Here is a 21,374-nt window from a genome sequence, read left to right as displayed (position 1 = left end):
CAAAAAAACACAAGGAATGCCATGTTGAATTCACAACATATCAGCAGAGGAAACAATGTTTTTCTTTATAGAGGAACTATTAAAGAAAAAGAATAATACAGGCAAGAATCTCTTCACAGAAACGTAACCATTTAAGCAGATCAGAAGGAGCATCTCATTGACAGGTGAAATAATACTTAGCCATTAGCACAAGCAGGGTGTTCACTGCTCACCAAGTGGTGTAATGGCTATAAATTCTGAGTTCTGAATATTCTGGGAAAAAAAAAAAAAAAAGACAGGCACAACGGACACATAATACTGAAGTTCAATTATAATACCGTAACTGAATCTAGAGGAAAAGTGCATTACTGAGTGACAGAGTGCCAGGTTCATAATTAATGTGCTCTGCTAATCAAGTGGAAGAACTCATAGTATCTGCTACTAATAAGCAGATTCTTAAAATTATTACATTGTGGAAATTATTCTCGAACAGATTCTTCATCACTAAGATTTTAAGATAAAGGAACAGAAAAATTCTTGAGAAAAATGTTTGATTATAAGCTCTTCAGGATTGTATCTTCCTACGTATTGGTATAGTGGCTGGCTCTGGGGGCTTCTATAAGTATAAATATATAATAAATAAGGAATCAAACCTAAAAACAGTCTTTTTCTTTCTTTCTTTCTATTGGCATTTACTTCTCTTTTCACACCACTAGACTTACTCTAAGACTAGCAAAGATATTTAATGTGATTTATAAAATATGTTCCCATCAACGACATCTAGGTACAGGTATAACATCATGACAGACAGGGAGTTACAAGAGCCAGATCTGTAGGATGCCTTTTATAAGTACATGACAATTAAAGTTTCAATATAACATTCTTGGAAACGAGAATGACCATTTCTCAAACACTACACATAATTTAAAGGACACTCAGCATCTTAAAATATTTGTTTACATACTGCAGCCTATAAAATATTATCCTAAGACCAAATATTTAACATGAGTACTAAAATGATAGAAGTAATGAGGGAACATATCAGGTCTCAACAGACATTAATTATTAAAAACTGAACCAACAGAAAAAATAAGAGTGATGAACTGAAGAATTTTCTAATATTTTCATGTTTACGTAAATCAGGTAGCAAGTAAAGGGAGCAGACACATGGATTCTTCTTCCTGAAGAGCATCAGAACATTTGTTCAATGTCTGAACAATACAGTATTATAGTTTTAATCTAAGTTACTGCTTTTAAAAAAAAAGTGTTCAGTGCCAGTTTCCACTATCACTGTTTTGGAGCGTCCACTGAAGAACTTCAATGGAATTCTTCAGGGCAGGCTTGGCTATGATCCCTTTTGCATGTTTGAGATAAGAACAGAGGGTTTTTTTGTTTTTTGGTTTTTTTTTTTTTAACTGCAGATTAGTTAAAATTATAGGCTTATTTTATTTACAGTATTTAAAGTTTAGTTTTCTTTCCCCAACAGTGAAATATGTGGGAGGGATTACTACATGTTACACAATGTAAAATAGATTTTAAAAAGCCAAACCAAAGCTTGTGAGTAAAACTTTACAATGTTTGTTCTACGCTCAAGCACATTGCACCATCAAATGAAAAGTGCATACGTTCTATCATGCCTAAAAGGCCTACTGTACGATCCAAAAATCCAAACAGACATGGAAAGTAAATACATACAGGTTTAGATACAGTGCCAAATGAAAAGAAAATACTATGAACTATCTCTTGAAAGCTTCTTGTCACAGGAAGGAGCATGGTTACTTCTGAAGTAAAGCAGCACTTTTCATGTCGGACACAGAACTGCAAAAGAACCACAAATATACAGGCATAAACCTCATTAAACACAGTGTGCATAAACAGATTGCAGGGTACAGTAAACAAACATGAAGAATGCTTAGTTCTATACTTTAAAAGCAGTCAATAAAATCCAGAATTGAAACAGATGATTAAACTGCAACCCTCTTCCCAAAAGAAAACTTTATGACAAAAAAATGCTATCACTAACTAATATTACACAGAAATGAGTTAACTAAAGATCATGTCTTAACAATGGTGTTTATACACTTTACATTTTACAAGCTTTCTATCCTGAGGAATTAACTATAATTTCATGGAACATTCAAGAAAAAGTGGAAGTGCTACCATGAAATGAAATATTAAAATATGTACTGAAAATTTCAGATGACAATTCTAAGCTTGATGTGTGTACCCTGTGAATCATGTAAAGTGGGAAGACATGTCCTTCACATGTTTCTCATTCCTGTTTCACATCTAAGAGACAAACCTCAGAGCAATCCAGCTTTCAAACCAATGCTAGCACAATACAAAAGCAAATAAAGAAGTCAGGTGTAACAAAGAAACAAAAACTTTAAATAATAAAGACAAGAAAATAAATTCTCATGATCAGAAACACTTTCAAAATTTAAAAATAAAAACACTGACAGTTACATTTTTGCCTTTTAATATAAAACAAAAAATCAGTTTCAGTCCTTATTGGTAACTTAGAAGATCAGGTGTGGGATAAAATAAACAAGTTCAAAGATGGGAAATCATACCACTTCCACAATCTAAATAGTCGGGGGTCAGAAGAATAATTAAAAACTATTTAAATTGCCAGAAAGACAAATACACACATTTTCTTCCATTTTACTTGGCGGTATGTGTAGCAATATTTTTCTTGAACTACCTTAAGTCATAACCACTATTTTTTCATTTATGGGCAACGAGGCAAGAATACTCAGATTAGTTACAAGTTTTAAGCCAGTCAGTTTGTGTTACTGTAAGAATGGAACATTTTAAAAAGGAGCTTACTCTGGTTAAGCATCCATATGGACTTAATAAAGTAGTTTTTCAAATAGGAAAGTATTATCTATATTTATAAAAGTCTGTGTGTCAAGAATAAGCAAACCTAATTGGCTTTCATAGATGAGTTTATCATAATGGTAATATATAACGCATGCAAAAAACCTACTGTAATGTATTGTTAAGGCTAGAGATTTAATTTAACAAATCAAAAGATTCAAGCTATAGATATCTATTTAGGTTTTTTACACATGGCCATCAGCAAATTTATCTTTGGCCCTTTGTATTCATGTATTTCAACAAAGTCTATATATAATCATGCCACACAATAATGAAAAATACTACATACTATATTCTCACCAATTACAAATAAGTTTTATTCCTTTGTGTATAATGATGTAATATTTACTGAATAGCATCCCATTATGTGATCATGCAATGAGATTACAGTATTGTAATGCATACTGTGTATGTAAGTAGGCAGAGTGAAGGCTGCTGTGAGAATATTAAAGGGACATGATTAATTTAATCATACTTATCTGAACATTTTGTACCTACTATTATTGCAGGTAACACCCAAGAACACTCACTAGCAGAGATTACAGAAAATACATTAATCTCTGCTCTGCAGTTTGCACGAAGTGCTGTAAAATGCACAAACTAAACAGTTATTTTCATTATTTCCCCTGCTTTTGTTGGTCTTTCACATGATAATATAAGAATTTTTTTTAAAAGAAAAATTTTGTAAAACCACAAAAATTGGGAGATTAACTGGAGAAGGTATACCACCCAAAAATACTTTTAACTCATTATTTGAAATTTCCAATTTCAAACTGATGGAATACTTTTATTTAACTGAAAAATTTAAAATCTTGGCCTTGATTCATTAATATAGATTTTTCCTGACACTAAACACATCCCTCTCCTTCAGATCACTAACATCTCAGACTTCTGCTTCCTCCATTCTGGCTTGGGATTGAAACATGGCTATAATGGTTTTCAAGTGCCAAACATATTCACAACATCTGCACACCACCTTCAAACGACAAGCCTGGGAGCTTATATTCATAACTTTGCTACACACTGAAAATCATGGGCTTAATAAAGACATAGTATTTATGGCTTGTTAGAACACTCTGTAACCCACTAAAACCACCTTTTTTGCTTTATGATTGCAGGGGTGTTAACTGGCCACTTCATCACTTCTCTTACCATATGTGTTAACTACGTATGCTAAACAATCTGTTCCACTTTGTATTTAGCTGTGACACTTTGGGTATGTCTACATCGCAATTAGACAACCATGCCTGGCCATGCCAGCCGACTTGGGTTTGCAGGGCTAGGGCTAAGGGCCTATTTAACTATGGTGCAGATGTGTGGGCCCAGGCTGCAGCCCAAGCTCTGGGATCCTCCCATCTCACAGGATCTTAGAACCTGGGGTCCAGTCCAAGCCTGGACTTCTACGCCACAATTAAACAACCCCTTAGCTTGAGACCCACAAGCCTGGCATGGCCCAGCTGCAGGTGTCTACTGCAGGGCAGATATACTTAAGAGTATCTGTCCCAGACCTGAAGAGCAGCTCTGTGTAAGCTTGAAAGCTTGTCTCTTTCACCAATAGAAAATGGTTCAAAATAATAAATTACTTCATCCACCTTGTCTCTCAATCATATTCAGAAAGATTTAAACACATCTGGAATGCAGCCTAGACAATGCCTGACTGAATTTCACGTTAGTAAGTATTTCCAATCTAAAAAGCATACATTGACCCATATCTTGCTGGATAATGAATTACAATGTACTAAATATAAATCACTAAGCCCCTTTCATTACCAACTACATAAGGATGGAAACAATGGTGAATTGTGACAAAGAAGAACAAAAGGATTTTAGACTGCATCAAAAATAGTATGAACAAAACAAGGGAAATAATTATTCTATTGTGCAATACCATGAAAAGACCCTGTCTGGAACTGTGGGTCTAGTTTTGGGTAACTTGCCTCTGAAGAGGTACACATTTTAGAGAGGATTCGAAGAAGAACTACATAATTGATCACTGGAATGAAGGGTCTTGGCTATGAGGATGAGCTGAAGTCATATTTTTAAAGTAAGTTTATTTTTAACATCAGTTTTAAAGACTTTTTTGAATGGCAAACACAATGCAAAGTATTTTGATACCAAACACAGAGATCCACTAAATCATCCCTTCCCCCCCTGCATAATGTGATGCCTCAGTGGAAACAGCCCCAAGTTGGCTGGCCTTTTTAGCTATTTTACTTCATTACACATTCACATCCAATTTGTTCTAGGTCTCTTTTGGCATTGGTACCTTTGAGGATCTTCCCATTCACTCACTTAGATGCGTTACCTGGCATTTTTACCAGTTAGAGCTCAATTTATTAATTCCTCCCTCTATTTCATACCGTTTTTAGCCTTTCTGCTTTATTAGTTCTCAACACCTAATTTAGTACCAACTTCAAATTTCTTATTTATCATTTGTAGCATTATAGTGCCTAGAGGTCCTATCCAAAATCAGGTCCTATTGTACTAAGTGCTGTACACATACACAAGCAGATAAGAGTACCTGCCCTGAAGACCTCAGTTTATTTAACCAAGACAGGCAAAGGGGAAAAAGAGAAACAAAGGCATAGAAAAGAGAAGTGACCTGGCCCTAGGTCACACAGAAGATCAGCGGCAGAGCTGGCAACAGAAATCAGATTGCCCAAGTCCTTGCCCAGTGCCACAGGCAGTAGACTAAGCTGTCTTTCCCAATTCATTAGCATGTTGTTCTACCCACTCAACCATACCAGTGATGAAGCTATTGAAGACCAAAGAATACAATAAGTTCAACAAAACCCTACCACACATCCCAACTCAATGCAGTAGTTATTACCTGTGTTTAGTCCTCCACAAAGTTGATAATCAAAATGTCAATGCTCAACCATATTTGAGAGAACTTGACACTTCGTATAAAAATGCTTTAATGACATCCAGCGAATCTCTCTGTTCACCTCAACTAATTTTTTGATTCTACCAAAAAAGCAATGACACTTGGCAAGATCTGTTCTTTACAAAACATATGCTGTTTGTTGCTCAGTATTCCATTTACCTATAGATGAACACCTCTCTCTCAATGTTTGTTCCATTATACCATGAGGAACTGAAAATGGCATTGCTAAAATTGTTATATTTTATTTTCTCCTCCAATCCTTAGTTCTAAACAACTTCTCAACAATAACTGCCAGAGCTTTCTCATGTTATCTAATTCCCTTAATATGCATATCGGCCAGATGTGCGGGCCTGAATACTTTCATATTTTTTAAGTATTCCCTTCTCTGCTTTTTATCAAGAGTGCAAATTGTGCCTGGATACAAGGGTTCACTGAAGATGATAGCCACTTAATAAGGACTTTTAGTAGAGAACTATTTTTCTGCTTGAGAAACAGTATTCAGGAGTCAGCTAATTATATTGACAAGATTCAGTTTTATCAAGACTTCACACAGAGCTGCACAACGTGCCATCATCACATAACAGCCCTGCCCACTCTTTTAGGGAAAATATAGGTCCCTAGCGAAACAAAAAAGTCATTTGATTTTAACATACTTCAATGCCTTCATGATGCAATTAACACTTTTTTTTCTGTATTTCATTTCTTGACTCAACCTTAACAACAAGTAATCTGTCTTGTATTTATCAAAATAGCTAAGACTAGAACCAATTATAGGAAATCAGGTCAGTTATCACTAAACACACATCTGTGCTTCTAGAAAGTGGCATGCTGCCCCAAAATCCTCACTGTTGTTCTGGTCTTGATCTTGATCAAGAAATCCTCAACATTTCCAATGAAGAGAGACTACCTTCAAAAAAGCAGGTAAAACATTTTACCCTGAAATTCAGGGATGAAGTTGGAATTCTTATACAAGAATGGTTAATGATAGCAGCAAATGGCTCCAAATGGCTCCATACTGACCCAGTATGGCCGTTCTTATATTTACTAGTGACCAGAAGGAAAATTTCAAATTTATAGAAGTCTACAAGCCCTGTATCAGCAATGTGCATTATTTCCAGATTATTTAAGTAGTTCATTGTTTCAGAAAAATCTATCTAATAAATACATTTTGAACTATTCATATTTTACTTTGTATACTAGACCTTAAATTATTTAGTTTTGATACTATGACGTCCTATGGCAATCTTGTAATGTATTTTAGACCATCACAAAAGAAATTACCGTCACAATGTTTTATTTATGGTGTGACATGCTTAGGGTCTTCTGGGCACATAAAATAAAATTAAAGCCTAGCTTAATTAGAAGATAACAGACCTATTAATTCATGAATGCCACAAGAACAGCATTTTAAAACATATATTTAATATACCTCATATTAACTTACAATAAAAGATCCCAGCTAATGCAAGCATACTAACAGGCATACTCACCCTTTAAAATGTAGTCTGTTAATAAGCTTGGCACTTTCTCGCTGTCCTCTTTCATAGCATAAAGGACTGAAAAGTATGGGAGAGGAAGGGTGGATGAGAAAAAGCAAAAATTCAGATAATTAGTCTTAAATTAAAGATGTTACTCGAACAACCACACTGAAGATACTTTAACTACTCATCTAGATATTGCATCCATATCAATTAGAAAATATGTAATTGGAATACTGAAAAAATGAATGGCAGATACATGGGGACTGCTCCACACCCCTTTCATATGCATAATTCTAACTCAAATCTATAGTGTATGCACATAAGAGCTGAGGAATTTGGTCAAGGAGTACCATATAATAAGACTCTCTTAAAACCACACTGAATTTTTCAAGTTTTTTTTCTTTAACATGAGTGATCATATCAGACTTCGGTGTTTTTGTTTGTCATGTATTTCAATGCACTTTTATTATAAAAATCAATATAAACAGTAAAGAAAACACTAAAACATGGTATCAACATTTCTCATTCCACTTAGCAGCTATCAATATTGTTTTGGAGTTTTAAAACAGGATCTTTACAATGGGGAAAAACTTTCTAACAGGATATTGAAATTATAAATCCTTTAATGTTTCAGTATTTTTTCATGTTATTCCCCCCTAGCACTGCGTTTTAGTAGGCCAAATTTACCGTCTGTTGTGAAGCTACAGAAGTTCTGTAAATTTCACCAGATTATGTATTATTCTGTATTATTTCACCCTCAGATATGGCTACAGAGAAATAATTGTGCCATTACACTCCCCCTTCACCTTTCCCCATCTACTGGGGAAGAATCTGAGACTCCATTCACAGCAATTAAGCATTTGGGAAACAAGGAGAAGATAAGAGAGCATACTGACATTCCTAGAATGTGGTGGTTCTCCTCTCTGACAGTCTAGACATGAAAAGATCCCTGTAGGGGCACATGCTAAAATTAAACTATCCCAGCTAATAACTTATTAGGGTTGGAGCCATTAGAAAGGAAGAGAAAGTTCCGTCAACTGATTTTTCCACTGGGTCTCCACTCAAACAGCGGTAATGCAGGAGAACAACAGACTCCTTTCCACTGAAACACACAATACACCAATGAAAATGTGTATTTGGAAACAATGAACGCAACAACCATGGCCCAGGGAGGATACCAAACACCTGACTGCATTTGGAATGGATTTTGACAGAATTCTTTACAACAATGCCATTTATAAGACAAATCTTATAACCAAGTATGGACAATTTTGAGACAAGTTTTCTGCAGAGGGTAAACATTCAAATTTGCATATGGACAAGATGTTCAGCTGGAATAAAGAATCTGTAGTTGTGGCTGTGAACACTCCTCTTGCCCAAAAAAGGGCAAGTCTTCAAAACATTTAGTTAAAAAAAACACTAAGATGAAGCCACAAGTTTTTGATCTAAAGAAGCAGAAAGGGTGAACAGTTGTAAGAATCACACTATAGTTTAGGGTAAAAAGGTAGAGAGAGATGACCAAGAAGGTGAAAGTAAGTAAAAAAAAGAATGCCTACAATTTCAAATTCCATAGTAAAGATTGGGAAGAAACTTTCAATGACACAAACAGCAGTTAATATCAATGGAAGTTAGGTGCCTAACTACCCTTTGTCCCGTTGAAAAATTTCCTGATCCAAAGTGTACAAACCAACACCATGAATTGGGTCGGAAACTCCCTGTTTGCTATGGGGTCTGTGTGTTTCAGAGTAACACGTATTACACTTTAATTTCTTATATTAAATATTCTGACCTTTTCTTTGCATATATAAAGACAAACTCCCAGCTTTCAGAGCCTCCCATATGGCAAAGCCTGACATAGCAGAATATTGGCTAAAACTAAGATATTTTAATATATTAATTTTTTTAATAAGGTACTTCAATATATTGGAGTTCAAATGCTGTCTTTGTGGTTTCCAGTTACTCAAAATATTCAGTTAAAAGTTAAACAGTCTGACAGATTAATTTCAACGGTTTTAACTAATCACTTAACAATATTAGAAAGCAAAACACTACTGTGAAGATCCCACGTTTAGTTTAGTAATACTGAAAGTCAACTCATATATAAGAACTATTTCAGCAATCAGGATTTCACTCATTTTTTTTCCAGCCGGTGGCAGTTATTACAAGAAGGAACTCTTGGAATGTGAAAGAAATTCATACCTACAGGGATTTAATTTATGCAGACTGAATAAGCATCGTACTACTTAAGTACTAAAAACGTTAGAAAAACTTTTGCAACTCCTACCATCCAAGAGGATACTACATTTATTTCTGAAAATGTTTCAGATCTCTTGGGAACATTCACATGGTTTGAGGAATGCAAAGTGCTTTCTCACTCAGCTTGTGCAAAAATTTCATTCTATATAAGCTGGCTCACAGTGTTAGCTGTCGATTATGAAAACCAATAATTATTGAGAAATGAATTCTAAAAAAAATAGTATTTGAAAAGAAAATAACACTGAGAAGCCGGACAACTACCATCAACCACAGTAGACTAAACAATCCACTGGCAAAAGGAACCAATTTAGTTAACTTGCCAACTGTAGAACTTTTTTGCAAGCATTTAGAGTTGGATCCGAAAGAGATCAAACCATTAATGAGAAGATTCTACTTCTACATGCAATGCTTGTTTTATGTTTTGAAATAGGCAGCTGTGAGGCTTATAACACAGAACAGATATTTCCATTGCTGGTCCCTGGAGCAGTGGAACGTTAACTATAGGAAAAACCTCTGTTAACTGCCCTGGATTACTTATGCTTGTCTGTTGTTCCATATTCAACTAAAGAACGTTGCGATGTATATCCCTCTGTAAGTGTTCGCAACACGAGAGGAATGAAAGAATCAGAAGCACAGCATTTAGCGACAAGCAGCATTTGATAAACTCCAGAACGCTCATGTAAGAATCTGAATACCATATGACTATTCCAAAATACTATATTTATCTTTATGTTGAAATAAAATATTCAGTGTTCGTAGCTTTAAATAACCTGTTCAATATTTGCCTCACAACTGCACAAGCCAGGAGAAGTAAGCCAAGAAATCTGCTACCGAGGGCATGTCTACACTAGAAACATACATCAACCTATGGTAGGTCGACTTACAACCATCACAGTAATTACTGCCGTGGTTAATGCCCACACTATCCTCCTTTTGTTGGTGGTGTGTCCCCTCACCAGGAGCGCTTCCACCGATTTAAGAGGGGCAGTGTGGGAGGCTAAGAATCTGGGCTCTCAGCTCCACATGTAGCTCCCCACCATCGGGAGCCCGGCCACTCTCCCGCCCTCCCCACACTGGGCACATGTCTCCCTGGCACCTGGAGCCTGGCTGCCCCAGGAGGCTCGAGGACTTCAGGCACGGAGCTCCCTGCTGGGACCCTGGCTGCGGCAAGGAGCAGGGAGCCAAGAGCCTGGGAGTGCAGCCAGACTCCGGGCAGCAGGGAGCCTCCGTGCAGTACCAGGGCTCCCTGCAGGGAGCCGGGCAGGCACAGCCCAACTCTGAGTGAGGAGTCCGGGCAGCAGCTGGGCTGGGAGTGGGGAGCCATGGGGTAGCTGAACTCCGAGCAGGGCAGGCACAGCACAACTGGGAAGGGGGAGCCCAGGAGGCAGCCGTCTCAAGCTGGAGTCCCACCACCCACCCTGTGTCAGCCTGGCTTTCTTGTCAATTTCACGGCTCCAGCAAGGAGCCATGAAATTGACAAGAACGACAGCCAACAGCAGATGTAAGTAACACTGTCTATATGCAAAAAGAAAAGGACTACTCCTTTTCTTTTTGCGAATACAGACTAACACGGCTGCTACTCTGAAAACTGTCTGTATGGACACTGCATTGCCTTAGTTACACGAAAATAAGTCCTATTCCTTTCTTAGAAATGGAGTTATGTTGGTGTAGTAGGGCACTTACATCAGCGGGAGCAAGGCTGTAGTGCTTACACTGACATACCTGTAATTAGATATAAGCTGCCTTACCTCAACCTAACTCTGTAGTGTAGACCAAGCCTGAGTAACACAATCAGGTTTCAACCAGTCCGTAGAAAACACTTAACTCTTTACAATACACATTTGTATAAATGTTTTTGTTGTTAACAAAAAAAAAAAAAGTTATTTTGCTGAGACTTTTGGCTTTTCCCCCCTTGACTAATACTGGAATATTGACATTTTGAACTATGCTTTAGTCATAAGTAAAGGATTATGATCTCATTACAGGGTTAAACAGAAAATGAAGTTAACTGTGAGAAAGCGCTAGTTGAAACACAAAACTTAAGTACTAGCCAAGGGAGCATACTGCAGGAAAAGAATGTGTACCTAAGTTCCTTTTGTTTAAATGTTCTATTACTTAAAAATTTTATACGTCTCCTGTCAGCAGAAATGCACATAAGATCTTACATTTTCAGAAGTGTTTAGTAATTCTGGGTACTCAAATTCAGACACCCTGAAAGGACCTGCTTTTAAGAGGGTGGGCACTTTAGACATTGTGAAAATCAGATACCTTTAGGGTGTCCTAATTTGGACACACCAAAGTAACTCTCACATGAAAAGTTAGGCCAAGAAAAGTAGAAAATTTGAAACTCTCTGAACAGCAGTTGTTTGACAACTATAATTAAATAGCTCCCCCAGGTACTCTCATTCTCAAAAGTTCTAACGTCACTACATAAATGGTTGTCTCAACTCAACATGAATTTGCTGATAAACCCATTAGTACACATAGCATATTTTGAGGGAGCGGGGAAGCAGTGTTGCCAACATTCATGATATTTGGTATTTTTCTTACAGCTCCTGCTCCTGAAGTCCAGTCATTACATGAGAATATCAGCTTTTAGTTAAAATAAAAAGTTTCTAGCCCTCAGGGTTTCAGAGACCAGCCTGAAAACATGATCCAAGTGCATTCTAGAGGCTCAAAAACCAGAAGACAAACAAGAACCACCCAAAATTTATTATGGCTTAAAAATAGTAATATGATTTTGGAGGGTCTGACTCATGATTTTTGAACACTTGTTTTTGGCAACACTAGGTATAGGACATGAGATCAGCAGGAGAGTTTTAAATATTTACTCACTTTTGGTTAATGTTTGTAGATCTTCAACACTGGGTGGTCCACTTTTCTTCTCATAAGGAATGACTGTTGTTAAGTACTGTCGAGTGAAAAACATGATTATTCAGCAATTACTTTGCTTATAATTTACCCTGCTTGAACTAAAAAAATCTTATTTATTTTGTAGAATTACAAGATGTTATTTAATAAGATCAGATATTTTGCAAGAAACAAGTTTCTATTTCAACTGTCCTAAATCTACCTCTGTCACAAATGTCAGTTTTGAATTTTGCCATAAATTACATAAAAAACACAAACATGAAGGTGTATTAAACATTTAAGAAAATAACTGTGTATCATTTAAAGTTCCTTACTCTAACAAGTTCCTTGTATCCCATGTCATGGATCCTACTGAGAGTCCCTTCCTGGCCACCCACTAACACTACGGTGAGGGGAATTCAGGCCTCAGTGACCCAGATCCCAAGGGTGCTTTAAGTTCCTGTAGTCTGAACTAAGTCTAGCCACTGTCCCAATCTCAGGGTTCCTATGCACATGCTCAGGGTGCAGACCTTCTATCTGTCACTGCCCTCCGAGTGTCAGAACCCACTGTCCAGCTACCTAGCCCCTCTGGACACTTCAGACTGCCCAGTATTTAAACATACCCCCTCAGCCAGAACTCAACCCCAAAGGTGTGAAACTTCTGGTTTAGAGTTTAAGTCCCTCAGGGGCACACAATAGTTTGAAGCAGTCAACACAAACACTTTGTTCAATCTACTGACGTTATGCTCTTTATGTTTAATTACGTAAAGCACAAGGCAGTACAGATAACACAAAACAATAATACTTTCTTGTGAAAACCAGGGTCCAGACACCCCAAGGGGAGAATAGAAGGTTTAAATTAGGGCTGTCGATTAATCACAGTTAACTCATGGGATTAAATCAAAAAAATTAATCGCAATTAATTGCATTGTTAAACAATAATTAAATTAAACAAGAATTGAAATTTATTAAATATTTTTGGATGTTTTTCTACATTTTCAAATATATTGATTTCAATTACAACACAGAATACAAAAAGTGTACATTGATTCCTTTGTATATTTTTTTATTACAAATATTTGCACTGTAAAAATGATAAACAAAAGAAATCGTATTTTTCAATTCTACTCATACAAGTATTGTAGTGCAATCTCTTTATCATGAAAGAGCAACTTACAAACATAGATTTCTTTTTTGTTACATAGCTGCACTCAGAAACAAAACAATGCAAAAAACTTTAGAGCCTACCAGTCCACTCAGTCCTACTTCTCGTTCAGCCAATCGCTAAGACAAACAACTTTGTTTTCATTTACGGGAGATAATGCTGCCCACTTCTTGTTTACAATGTTACCAAAAAGTGAGAATAGGCATTCACATGGGACTTTTGTAGCCAGCACTGCAAGGTATTTACATGCCAGATACGCGAAACATTTGTATGCCCCTTCATGCTTTGGCCACCATTCCAGAGGATGTGCTTCCATGCTGATGATGCTTGTTAAAAAAATGTGTTAATTAAATGTGTGACTGAACTCCTTGAGGGAGAATTGTATGTCTCCAGCTCTTTTTTACTCACATTCTATCATATGTTTCATGTTCTAGTAGTCCCGGATGACGACTCAGCACATGCTGTTCATTTTAAGAACACTTTCACTGCAGATGTCACAAAACACAAAGAAGGTACCAATGTGAGATTTCTAAAGATAGCTACAGCTCTCGAACAAAGGTTTAAGAATCTGAAGTGCCTTCCAAATCTGAGAGGAATGAGGTGTGGAGCATGCTTTCAGAAGTCTTAAAAGATCAACACTCCGATGCGGAAACTACAGAACCCGAACCACCAAAAATGAAAATCAACCTTCTGCTGGTGGCACCTGACTCAGATGATGAAAATGAACATTGTCGGTCTGCACTGCTTTGGATTGTTATCGAGCAGAACCCATCATCAGCACGGACACACATCCTCTGGAACGGTGTTCTCACTTTCAGGTGACATTGTGAAGAAGTGGGCAGCATTATTTCCTGCAAATTTAAACAAACTTGTTTGTCTGAGCGATTGGCTGAACAAGAAACAGGACTGAGTGGACTTGTAGACTCTAAAGTTTTACATTGTTTTATTTTTGAATGCAGCCAGTTTTGTACATCATTCTACATTTGTAAGTTCAACTTTTATGATAAAGAGATTGCACAACAGTACTTGTATTAGGTGAATTGAAAAATACTATTTCTTTTGTTTTTCACAGTATAAATATTTGTAATAAAAAATAAATATAAAGTGAGCACTGTACACTTTGTATTCTGTGTTATAATTGAAATCAATATATTTGAAAATGTAGAAAACATCCACAAATATTTAAATAAATGGTATTCTATTATTGTTTAGCAGTGTGATTAATCAAGCGATTAAAAGAATATCCTTTCTTCTTGGGACTGCAAGGGAGGGTTTGGACTGGTAGCATTGGTCCAGGACAGTAAGTCACAGATACTTCTTTATAGACTGCAGGATAGGCACATGTAGGTAGGTAGACAACCTTGAGATCCAGGGAGCATAAGAATTTGCTTGTCTTCACATCTTGAATAAAATATTTTAGAGACTCTCATCCTACAAACATGAGATACCGAGGAAGGATAGACACATTTCAAGTCAAGAACTGGACACAGTCTCCTTGTTTTTTGGACAGTGAAATAGATCCCAATGTCCCTCCAGGACCAGGGCAATGGGCTGTATTTTTAGGAAATTGTTTAGGATACCTCAGTTGCCTTTTTGCTGGGCCAATGTGGCACTGTGTAGTAGAACGGAGTTGTTGTAGTAGAATAGATCTCATACTGAATTGACTGCATATCCATATAGTATGGTCCAGGACCCCTTTGATGTTATTTAGGCCCAGGTATGGAAACAGTTCCTCAACTTTCCCCCAATGTTGGGACTTTATGTCCAGACTCTAGAAACTTCAGGCTGACTGGTTAAAATTTGAAGGAACTCCTCTGATAATTGTTACTTCCTCCTTTGTCAATGAAAGGCTGTACATTGTTAAGGCCAACTGCTTCTCTAAATGGTTATGCCTCCTTTCACTGGATTATAGTTTCTAGTCTCCCAGCATCCACTCCTGTTTGAACATGAATTCAAGGTTCAGCTTGGCATCTCCTGGGATAGGACTTTGCTCTTTGAAGCAGCCAAGGACTGTTGACTTTCTCCAAGTCTTACAGAAAGGAAACTGGCCTTTAAAAGGCATGTCTGTTAGCCTGGCTCTGGAAGAAAGAAAACAAACACTAGCCACTGTTTTAGCTACAGGGCCTCTCTCCTGGAGCCATGGCAGTCTCAATGAAGTAGCAGACTCATGTCACATGTGAACTCACATTGAAGACAGTGGTGACCAGAAATGGGAGAGTCTTGGTCACTTCACAGTTTTTATCTTTGGCCTTTGGAGATCTGCTAAGCTTCTGTGACCAGTTCACTGTCCCTGGGAAACATATGCTGCATAAATTGAAGATTGTAGGGACAGGCTTAAGGTCACAAAGATTCTATTCAAAGAGGTACCTCATTTTTTCTGTCAAGGAAATCCTTGAGAGCCGCGCCTCATTCCACAGTCTATGCTGCCCTTTTCACTAACCCCGACAAGGCAGCATCCATTCTTGGGTTCTCAGAAATTACTTGTTTCAATCATTGAACGACCATATCCAAATGGATTTCATCAAGCTGTGTTATCACCAACATAACCTGCAACCCCCTACGGGGATTTGCACACATTCCACCAGAGCAATATCGACTCGAACAGCATTTTTGAACAAAGTTCCCATTACAGACATCTGAAGAGCAGCAACCTGGGCTTCTGCCCATACATTTACACATTATGCAGTAGAACAGTATGCAACTTCGGATGCACTACTTGGGACTCACTGTATTATCATCTGCCATGACTTCAACTCCGAAGCCCCTTCCTTCCATAGGAGGGCACTGCTCTGAAGTCATCTAAAGTGGAGCACACATATGGACATCACTCGAAGAAGAGGAGAGGGTTACTCACCGTGTGCAGTAACTGTGGTTCATAGAGACGTGCCCTCTATGGGTGCTCCACTACCCTCCCTTCTCCCCTCTACTTTGGAGTTTCACAAACTAAATGGTCTGCAGTACAAAAGGAACGGGGAAGGGGAGTCGGAAGAGGTGGGTGTTGGTCGGGACTATGTTCTCTATCTGCTGGAGACAGAAACAACTGAAGGCTGAAAGGTGGCCTGACCCTTATATAGGAGGGTATGACAATCAAAAGTCTTATGGTATGTTTACACTGCAATCACGGGTTGTCATTGTAACTCACATAAACATACCTGAGCTAGCTAGATCAAAGCTAGCTCAGGACCCGGAGCAATGAAGCCACAGGTTGGGAAGAACTACAATCCACGTGCCTGGACAGATGCAGATGATCAAAGAGAGAATAGGAGTTTACACATTTAATTCCAACTCCTGCATGTAATTTTATACAGTCTAACTGGTCTTTTCCATCTCTATTTTCTATGATTCAACTATTAACTCCAAAACAGATCTACAGGCTTTTGTCAGCTCAAGTTTGAAAAGGTATCTACTTAAGCCTTAATTAATTTGTGAAGAAGAGTCTGTGCTATGAGAATAAAAGTTCTGGAACAATAAAAGTAATACTGATGGATTAATGTGCTATCAAGAATAAAATTTTCCGTATTAGAAACCTAAGCTTAGAGACATCTAGTGGTTCAATAAAAGGACTCATCAGCTCAGTAAAAATCACAGTTGTTCCACAAGACCGTAGATTTTCATATATAAGATCCTCATAAATCAGGTAACCAGGAGTGAAGAAGAAATTGGTCTAACTCCATGAGGATAAAAATTTATGATTTTAAAAAATTGATTTTAAATTTAAATAAATGTTTATGTTTAAAAATAAACATTTAAAATTAATTTTGAAATTATGACAACTGATATTCTGACCTACATTTAACTATTATTATTCTTTTAATGTGTGTTCATTCCAAAGTTTTAAAGAAAGTCAAACCACTTAATTGAAGGAAGTCAATGGCTAAGCACCTGGAACCAGAGTTTTGACAGCGGTAACCTCTTCTGTAGGGGCAGAGAGAATATTTCCTTAATTTCAGTTTTTTCAAAAAGGGCAGTTCATTAATTTATTCAAAGCTGAGAAACTGAACGAGAGTGGAAAAAAGCAGGAAAACGTGTTTTTCTCTTCCATTCTATGAATAAGAATGAGGTGAGAGAGATAGATATCTACTAGTTCTAAAATCACGGTGACGAGAAACAATCAGTTCAATTCACTAACCAAAGATAATACTTACTTTGTTTAATAAGTCAGTCAGTTTCAAATGCAAAACATGTTTTAATCAAATTTTTCTCTTAGGTATCGACCTTATTTAAAGTAATTCTAACAGTTTTAAAATCCTGTTTTTGTGCATTTTTTTAATGAATTCCAATTTCCATTCAAATGCAGATCAACACAAGTCACGAGTTCAAAAAAACCAAAAAACCAACCAACTTGTAAATAGTAAATGCATCACTACAATTGTCTAACATAAAAATACGAAATTAAGAATTTAAATAAATGTATGTTAAGCTATATAACTGCTTCAGTGTATAGATAAAGTGAATCCACCTGGTTTGCAAAAAGTACCAAATTTAGTGTAAAGGCTATATTTAGTTGCAAATCAACATGTTTTAATGGTTACCAACCAATGAAAATGTATCTTTATTGAGGAAAATAACTAAAAAGTACTAATGCAGCACAAGATTAGATTATTTAAATCAAGGTTTCCTGTATGCCTCTTTAAATCAAAATTAAAATCACTGATTTAAATCAATCCACCCTGACCTAAATTCTATTAACAGAAAACAAACAGTATCCACAAAAACTAAGCAAATATGTCTGTAAACCAGATTCAGAAGTGTGGAAATTGATCAGTTAAGTGCATGCAGACAAGAGAAGGAAGGATCAACATGAGCCTTGTGCATATTAATCAAGAAGCATTTTCCTAAATTCCTTCAGAGTGACAAGGAGAAAGTGAGACATCAAAACATTCTCCATCATCTCAAGAGCCAACCTGTTGGGGACAAAGATTCCAGATTGAGAAAGATGCTCTAGTTCCAGGTGATCAAAGGAGGCAAGAACCTCAGTCTAATAGGACTGCCTACTGCCACCCCCAGTTTGGAGCATGCTGTCTCACCCAAAAAGGAAGCTCTGAAAAATATCCTTGAAACTTTGGTGACTCCTGTACTTGGTTAGAACCATTACTACTTTACAAAGTGGAATAAAAGGACCATGCGAGTTCTTCATCAAAGGAGAGAGAATTTGTGCATTGCTTCTGTGATCTGCACACTACCATTTTGCAAAAAAACTGGTAATTGTGTGTGGCAAACAGACTTCTCTTAGATTTACTTTGTAAGTCCAGACCTAAGAATCACTTGTGAAGGACTATTTTCAGTTTGCTGAACTTGTGCCATTTTCATCTCCTTTTCTCCCAGGTAAAGGCAGCTTAGCATATCTTATGGGGCATTGCCCAGGTCCTCATCATTTAGACCCTGACAGAGATAACCTGACCCACTCCTCCTACATAAATGATCACAGACTGATTTCTGATGTATTTTGGTACATTTAGTCAACAATGCTTCAGACACAAACAGGGTTACCCTCGTCTTCAGGACACTAATATAGTTTAGATTTCTAGGGAGGCAATGACCTGAGTGTGGAACCTTCTTCTTTACACACTACCCTTCACACAGTGGATTCGTATACAGCTAATACAATATGCATTGAAGAAATGTGGATCTCTTTTAATTATAAATTGTTCTTGCAATGCCACTATGTCAGAGTATCTCAGGGTGTTTATTACTCAGATGTGGCGAGAGACTGAGATTTATCAACTGGATATCAGGCTGAACCCAGGTTGCCTCGCGTGGTGGTATCTCACAAATACCACACCACAGTCCAATGGCCATCTTCTGGCTCTACCTGCAGTACAGTGAGGCTTTGGTAAATGATCCTGTCAAGTCCTTGCAAAGAGAATGAAGGCTTTCATGTCTTACAGGGCTCCTACTCTCTCTTGAAGACAAGCAATGATATATAGTTTTAGCTATTTACTTTAAGCTTTTGAGACTTAAGCACCTTATTTGTGGCATGGATCAATATTTGCTCTTTCAAGATGTTGCTCTTGACTAAGTTGCCAATACAAAGAAATACATGCACGCACATTCTGTATGGACATGCTGCTATAGCCACTAGGGATCTTAGGTTGTGTGGGGGCTGATTCCAAACCCAAACTCTTTTTCTGCTGCTGTTTAAGTAAACTACAGGAAGCACCAAGGAACAGCTTGCTGTCTGTACGCCAAGTTCTATGGGACTGAAGCCTGGTTTCTCCAAAGTCCAGGATTCCATGACATCACAGCTTAGTTAGGTATCCCTCCCCTTTGAATGGAGAATGGGAAGGAAATTCCATAAAAATCAACCTTCCACATAGCCATTGGACTTTCCCCCCTTCACAGAGGAGGATAGAATGGGCCCTAAATTAGTTGATCTTGAGAAATAATCCAGAGAAGTAAACCCTCTGTGATGCTGTATGGAATCTGGGGGACACTTAGAATCATAGAATATCAGGGTTGGAAGGGACCTCAGGAGGTCATCTAGTCCAATCCCCTGCTCAAAGCAGGACCAATCCCCAACTAAATCATCCCAGCCAGGGCTTGAGGATATTATGAATATCAATATTGTAAAACTGTAATGAGTTATGCCAGATAGGCCATGTAAGGTATCTGCAAAAATGTTATAATTTGCCAGATATGATAATCTCATTTATGTGTTTGTATCATCTTTGTATTATCAGTTATAGATATGTATGACTATCTGTATTTCAAACTTGGGCTATGCTTCTGGGGGACACTCCCAGACAGTTTGGGTATCAGCTCTGCCTAGTCTGCTTGATGGCCCATTAAGACCATCAGCTATACAATGGACCCACTGAGAGAAGGCAGATACACCTTATGACTCAGCAAGGCATGCAGGGGCATGCCTATGGACAGAACTCTAAAGGCTTTCAGGACATGTGCTGGGCAGCTTGTGTTTGAAACAAAGGAAGCACAGGCCTCATGGCAAAAAGACTATAAAAGGCAGCTGCATCTTCTCCATTTTGTCTTCAATCCTCCTTCTTACCTCTGGAGGAACTTTGTTACAAACTGAAGCTCTGAATAAAGGACTGAATGACCCATCCAAGCTGTGGATGTATTCCAGAGGCACTTTCAAGGCAACAAACTCACTAATACTGCAAGGATCCTGATATATGGACTTTGAAGTCCTTGTATGTATGTGACTATTTTACCATTTAACATCTCTCTTCTTGTTCTCTCTTTTTTCTTTATAATAAACCTTTAGTTTTAGATACTAAAGAATTGGCTGGCAGTGTAGTATTTTGGGTAAGATATAAACCTATACTGACCTGGTAACGTGGCTGACCCTTTGGGGTCAGAAGAACATTTTGTATATGTGAGTGGAGTTTTAAAATAACTTCTCACTGTACTGGACCTAGGTGCTGATTGGGAGCCAGAGACTGGAATGAAATAAAGGGAGCTGAGGGATTTTTTTTTTTTTTTGGTTCTTGATAACCAGTGTGGAGGATCAGAAACAGAGTTTGTGACTGGTTGGCGAGTTTAACTTCAGTGTTACCCACCAGTCTTGGGAGGATTTGCTCTCCCTTTTGCAGCCTGCCCAGAACTTGGCATTTCCAGTGAGGGCTGCCCCAAGTACCACCGGGGTCACACCCTCAACTTGACTACATTTTAAGAATCTTGCTGTTTATCAATATCATAAGTACTATATGAAAGATATATTACACATACAATTTTTGTACCATTACAGTTCAGAATCTAAATTAAAATATGGTAATTAAATACTACTTTGAAATAAAGGATAAAAGTTCTATATTTAACAATGACATGAAATATTAACCATTATCCTAAATAGTGGTATTCTATGCCATGTATTTTCTTTATTAATATTTAAATCAATAAAAACAAAAAAACTTAC

General features: G+C 37.4%; 1 protein-coding gene across 3 annotated transcripts in view; it reads right to left on the bottom strand.

Moving 5' to 3' along the window:
• Window positions 1-254: 254 nt before the first annotated feature.
• The window catches only part of FEZ2 (fasciculation and elongation protein zeta 2), a 49,497-nt gene continuing 28,377 nt past the window's right edge, over window positions 255-21,374 (bottom strand). For all 3 annotated transcript variants that reach the window (XM_074948989.1, XM_074948991.1, XM_074948992.1), the window contains 3 exons: window positions 12,319-12,394; window positions 7,237-7,302; window positions 255-1,797 (listed from right to left, as the gene is read on the bottom strand). In XM_074948989.1, coding sequence (XP_074805090.1) covers window positions 1,781-1,797; window positions 7,237-7,302; window positions 12,319-12,394 — 159 coding nt within the window. In that variant the 3' untranslated portion in view covers window positions 255-1,780. The remainder of the gene's footprint in view (window positions 1,798-7,236; window positions 7,303-12,318; window positions 12,395-21,374) is intronic.

Source organism: Natator depressus, chromosome 3 (assembly GCF_965152275.1).
Source record: "Natator depressus isolate rNatDep1 chromosome 3, rNatDep2.hap1, whole genome shotgun sequence".
Lineage (NCBI taxonomy): Eukaryota > Metazoa > Chordata > Testudines > Cheloniidae > Natator > Natator depressus.
Note: the sequence above shows the minus strand (reverse complement) of the source record. Positions and strands in the feature narration are given on the sequence as shown.